The 6,000-nt window shown below is 44.1% G+C and overlaps 1 protein-coding gene across 5 annotated transcripts in view; it reads right to left on the bottom strand.

Annotated features, from left to right (window-relative positions):
• Nucleotides 1–5,125: 5,125 nt before the first annotated feature.
• Nucleotides 5,126–6,000, bottom strand: part of UPB1 (beta-ureidopropionase 1) — a 48,880-nt gene continuing 48,005 nt past the window's right edge. For 4 of the 5 annotated variants that reach the window (XM_038763265.1, XM_038763267.1, XM_038763264.1 and 1 more), the window contains one exon: nucleotides 5,126–5,573. In XM_038763265.1, coding sequence (XP_038619193.1) covers nucleotides 5,490–5,573 — 84 coding nt within the window. In that variant the 3' untranslated portion in view covers nucleotides 5,126–5,489. The remainder of the gene's footprint in view (nucleotides 5,574–6,000) is intronic. The other variant, XM_038763268.1, reaches the window with a different exon arrangement.

The raw sequence follows: 6,000 nt of genomic DNA, 5'->3' as shown, positions 1-6,000 counted from the left end.
AAAACAGTCTGCCTGTGTTGATATAATGGCTCCCAGATACTGGGTAATCTTTTGCAAACCATTATGGGAATATTCATAAAAACCAGGGGGTGATTATTCTGAAACTCCTAGCTGGGCAGTAAAAATCAAAGATTTAACTTTGGGTTAATACATACACCAACGGGATGAATCTCGAAGTAATGCCCCATTGTTAGGCCGTATTAGTTGAGCCCCATGAAAAGGTCATGGGAGTCGGAGGTCGTGGGTCCTAATCCCAGCTCCGCCACTTGTCATTCATGCATTCAATCGTATTTATTGAGCGCTTACTGTGTGCAGAGCACTACTAAGCGCTGGGGAAGTACAAGCTGGCAACATATAGAGATGGTCCCTACCCAACCAGGGGAGACAGAGAAGGGGGAGACAGAGAACAAAACAAAACATATTAACAAAATAAAATAAATAGAATAAATATGTACAAATAAAATAGAGTAATAAATACGTACAACCATATATACATATATACAAGTGCTGTGGGGAGGGGAAGGAGGTAAGGCGGGGATAAGGAGAGGGAGAGGAAGGAGGGGGCTCAGTCTGGGAAGGCCGCCTGGAGGAGGTGAGCTCTCAGTAGGGCTTTGAAGGGAGGAAGAGATTGTCTGCTGTATAACCTTGGGCAAGCCACATAACTTCTCTGGGCCTCAGTGACCTCATCTGTAAAATGGGGATTAAGACTGTGAGCCCCAAATGGGACAACCTGCTTACCTTGTATCTACCCCAGTGCTTGGCACTGAGTAAGCACTTAAATACCATAATTATTCCTTGTTTAGATAACCTTGTGTACTATACTCTCCCAAGCGCTTAGCACAGTGCTCTGCACACAGTAGGCACTCAATGTATACCTCTGATTGATCGATTCTGCCATCTCTTGAGAGTTATTTTATTTGGTGTCCTTTTTTTTGTGGACGCCCTGAGAATCTGAGGCCGTGCAAAAGACCACCACATCTACTGGGCTCATGGTCCCTTGAGATCAGTCACTTCCAGGATTAATCAGTCACCTCCAGGATTAATCCAGACTGCACTAGGTAGCAGAGAAAACACTCAAATCAAACACAGCTGATTAGATCAAGCGCTTAGTACAGTGCTCTGCACATAGTAAGCGCTCAATAAATACGATTGATTGATTGATCTACTGCATTCTACTGCCCCAACGTCGGCCTTGAAGAAGAGGCCCAGCAGTTGTGAGCGACTGAGGCGGGCAGATGGACCTTGGCTGACACTCCTTGGATCTTCTCACCGATCCCCGCGATGTTACCATCTCCCCTCCCTGACCAACTGCGTCTGTAACAATCTTTTTACCATTAGCTACAATTCCTCAGACCTCGACACATCGGCCTGGCCTGCTAGTTCAGTTGGAAGCTAACTCCTTTCTGCTCTGCTCAAGCTTTGCAGTTAAGAAAAAGGAAATAGGACCTGGTGGACAGACTATATTAAATCATGTGCAATTAACTCCTGTCCCTGGCTTGCAACCCACAGCCTTAGAATCAGAGTGCCCTTATAATAATAATAATGGCATTTATTAAGCACTTACTATGTGCAAAGCACCGTTCTAAGCGCTGGGGAGGTTGCAAGGTGATCAGGTTGTCCCACAGTCTTAATCCCCATTTTACAGATGAGGTATGCACACCTGATTGATCAGCAGCCAGGGAGCTGTTTAGCTTAACTGGTACAGGCTACTTTGAGCCCTTCACCATCAGATGCATCTTTTCAGCCTGTTTATCATCATCAATCGTATTTATTGAGCGCTTACTATGTGCAGAGCACTGTACTATGCGCTTGGGAAGTACAAATTGGCAACATATAGAGACAGTCCCTACCCAACAGTGGGCTCACAGGATTTGGATTAGGATAATTGACCTGCCTGCCTTGCAAGCTCCCAAAGACTTTCAGCTGTTCTTGGACCTCTAGTTCTGTGGCAATGAAGTTGTTTCTGCACGCTGTAATTGCATTCCAAATCCAATTATTTTCAAAGGCATAAAAATCAATCATCCATTAGCCTGAGATCATGTTGGATATTGGCCCCATTACAGCTGTCTTTATGCCTAAGAAAAATGGAAGCACATGCCAGTATTACAAACTAAATCTTCTCTAAATGGTGGCTTTTGGGGGCAATATGGTAGAGATGGGTATTGGTCTTGGCAGCATAAGAAAAGACTTTAACAGAAAAATTCTTCGAGCTCAAATCCCCCTGAGTTAAACCCCAATCTCACTTTAGCAAGGTTTGCACCGAGTAGACAAAGCAAGCCTGGTCCCACCCAATTTTGGGAATACTCACATCTGTCTTTGATAGAGAAGCAGCGTGGCCCAGTGGAAAGAGCACGGGCTTTGAAGTCAGAGGTCATGGGTTCAAATACCGACCCCACCAATTGTCAGCTGTGTGACTTTGGGCAAGTCACTTCTCTAGGCCTCAGTTACCTCATCTGTAAAATGGCGATTAAGACTGTGAGCCTCCCTAGCGGAAAACCTGATCACCTTGCAACCTCCCCAGCGCTTAGAACAGTGCTTTGCACATAGTAAGTGCTTAATAAATGCCATCATTATTATTATTATACATAACTTCTTAAACTCTTTCACCTCCCAACCCTGTACTCACTCTGTCTTGTAACTACTCCACCACTTAATAATAATAGATATTATGGTATTTGTTGAGCATTTACTATGTGCCAGGAACCTTTCTAAGCCCTGGAGTGGATACAAGCAAATCGGGTTGAACACAGTCCCTGTCCACATGGGGTTCACGGTCTCAATTCCCATTTTACAGATGAGGTAATTGGGGCACAGAGAAGTGAAGTGACTTGCTCCAGGTCACACAGCAGACAATTGGCAGAGCTGGGATTAGAACCCATGACCTTCTGACACTCAGGCCCATGCTCTACCCACTATGCCATGCTGCTTCTCAGTAAAGTGCTTGGCAGGTAATAAGTACTTAATTTACACCACTATTATTATTATTATTATTTTTGTTGTTACGATTAGCCCTGCCCCTCAAATCCTGGGTGACCTCAAGGCAGCCCCAAAGTCCAGACAAGTTGGTGGTGGGGTGAGAGGTGGGTTCAGAGGGCAGTCAGCATTCCTGAACAGGACTGTAGATTTGGGAGACTCTTTGGACACTTAGGAAGCGTATCTGGAATATAACGCAAAGCCCAAACCCTCCTCTCATCTTCACATGGCCCCAACCTCTGGTTTTCCTGCCCAACCAAACTGAATTAGACAACAAATTCAAAGAACAAAGCCTATCATAAGGTAACTGGTAACTTAGGGAAGCAGCATGGCTTTAGTGGAAAGAGCCCGGGCTTGGTTGGGAGTCAGAGGATGTGGATTACAGTCCCAGCTCCACCGCTTGCCTGCTGTGTGATCTTAAGCAAGCCGCTTAACTTCTCTGTGCCTCAGTTACCTTATCTGTAAAAGGGGATTAAGACAGTGAGCCCCACGTGGGACAACCTTGGATCTACCCCAGCGCTTAGAATGGTGCTTGGCACATAGTAAGCGCTTAACGAATACCATAATAATAATAACTAAATACTACCAGGGCCTTTTAGATGCATGTGGAAGTCCATGCTTTCGCTATAACCCATTTTGGGGCTTGCCCGCTGCATCCAGTTTGCATGGGAGGGCTGCCTGGGGGACCGCACCCCTTTGAGTGCAGCTGCAAGATGTGCAAGCTGCAATCCGCAACCCTAAATTGATGGGGAGGCCCGGGCCTATGCACATTTTGGGCAGTTAGGATGGGACTGGGGACAAGCCCGTGCCAAACTCTGCCAAGCGTAACCCTTGTCTTAAATTTGAAAGACTGAATGAATTTAAAACAACTTTTTTTTTGTCCCAGCGCCACACTGATTTATCTAGAATGTCTATATTTGTTCTTTTGAATTTACCTTTTCTTAGACCTAGAGGTCCTCTTTTTAAAAAATACACTTCTAATTTCTGAGTCCTTTATTTTTTGCCATCATAGGAAATTAAGCCAGTTTATCACAATTATGACACCTCAAATTTTTTTTAAGGCTTAAACAAGTAAATATATTCCAGTGACGGACAAGCATATCACAGTTCTTTTGTCTTTAAAATCTCGCTTTATCATTAATAAGTATACTTTAAAATTATAGCCCTTTTAGATTTGTCTGGTTATTTTACATCGCCTCTCAGGAAACAAAGAAATAAAGAGCAATTCAATCAGACTTGTAGCTCTAGCAGACCCAGGGCAGTGAAATATAACAATAATATTCATTCATTCAATCGTATTTATTGGCGCTTCACATGGCCCCAACCTCTGGTTTTCCTGCCCAACCAAACTGAATTAGACAACAAATTCAAAGAACAAAGCTTATCATAAGGTACATAAGTACAAGTTGGCAACATATAGAGACGGCCCCTACCCAACAGTGGGCTCACAATCTAGAAGATAATAATAATAATAATAATATTGGTATTTGTTAAGCACTGTTCTAAGCACTGGGGGGATACAAGGTGATCAGGTTGTCCCATGTGGGGCTCACAATCTTAATCCCCATTTTACAGATGAGGTAACTGAGGCACAGAAAAGTGAAGTGACTTGCCCAAAGCCACAGAGCCGATAAGTGGCGGAGCCGGGATTAGAACCCTTGACCTCTGACTCTCAAGCCCGGGTTTTTTCCACTAAGCCACGCTGTTTCTCCGAAATATGTGGAACTTTCTCTGGATGAAGGAAAACGTCTATTTTATACACTTACCTACACAAAGCGGTTCCTTTAAATGTGACTTAAAGGTAGAGTATCCTACTAACCATCCTGTCCTACATAGTTCGACTTGCTCAATAAATTTACGGCACCGCTTCCCCATCAGACTAGCCATCCTGAGCAGCAAACAGGCTGAGGGTTCAGGAGTCAAATTCTGAATATCCAATCAATCGTGTTTATTAAGCGCTTACTGTGTACTAGGCACTTGGGAGAGTACAACACAACAATACAACAGACACATTCCCTGCCCACAATGAGCGTCCAGTCTAGAGGGGGAGTTTTGCCCAGTAATGCAGTAGGGTCAGTACAATCAGGGCCCCCAGTTTGGCATCTTGCAAAAAATGCAGCGGTCAGGTCATTTCAAGAATGAAGCAGGCATGTCAAGCTTTTGAAATTTAATAAATTGGAGGTGAAAAACAAACTTGCCTCACATTCCAAGTTAGTGTCACACAAGTTAGATACCCTGATTAGGCAGAATTGAGTTGCCTTGTCTTTTAATCTAGCACTGATTTAATCTGGTATGTCTGCATTCTTAAAATTGGCTGATTAGGGTATAGACAATATATAAGGTTGAAAGTAGAGACGAATTTCACAGTAAATAAGTGAAATTTCAGAGGACAGTAGTGAAGAGCCCGGGCTAGGTCGGGACATTTAATTTGATAAACATTAAAATGAGGAAAGGCCTCTATAATTGTTATAACCTATCATTTCTTGGTCCCTGGCTTAACACTGGCTCAGATGCAGTTATTCTCTGATGATGTTGGGTTTAAAGTTGGGTTGAACAGCCTTGGTCAGTTCCTTTGCGTACATTTCATATCTACCAGTCATCTGAAACAAAAGAACGTGCAAACCTTACACTCTTAGTAGGTTTTAAACTTCACCACTTAGATATCAGTTACCAGGCACTCTGCCAAAAGGCAGTGTGAAATCGAAGAGATTGGTCTTTATCTTTCTTCACGGAACCTAAGGTGATAGGTTCAGTCTATTCTTCACTCTGTTGCCCGGATTATCTTTGTACAGAAGCACTCTGGGCATGTCACTCCCCTCCTCAAAAATCTCCAGTGGTTGCTTATCAACCTTCGCATGAAGCAAAAACTCCTTACTCTCAGCTTCAAGGCTGTCCATCACCTTGCCCCCTGCTACCTCACCTCCCTTCTTTCCTTCTCCAGCCCAGCCCGCACTCTCCGCTCCTCCACCGCTAATCTCCTCACCATACCTCGCTCGCCTGTCCCGCCATCGACTCCCGGCCCACGTC

This window comes from Tachyglossus aculeatus, chromosome 21 (genome assembly GCF_015852505.1).
Source record: "Tachyglossus aculeatus isolate mTacAcu1 chromosome 21, mTacAcu1.pri, whole genome shotgun sequence".
NCBI classification, from domain to species: domain Eukaryota; kingdom Metazoa; phylum Chordata; class Mammalia; order Monotremata; family Tachyglossidae; genus Tachyglossus; species Tachyglossus aculeatus.
The sequence above is the reverse complement of the archived record's forward strand: the minus strand, read 5'-3'. Positions and strand labels throughout refer to the sequence as shown.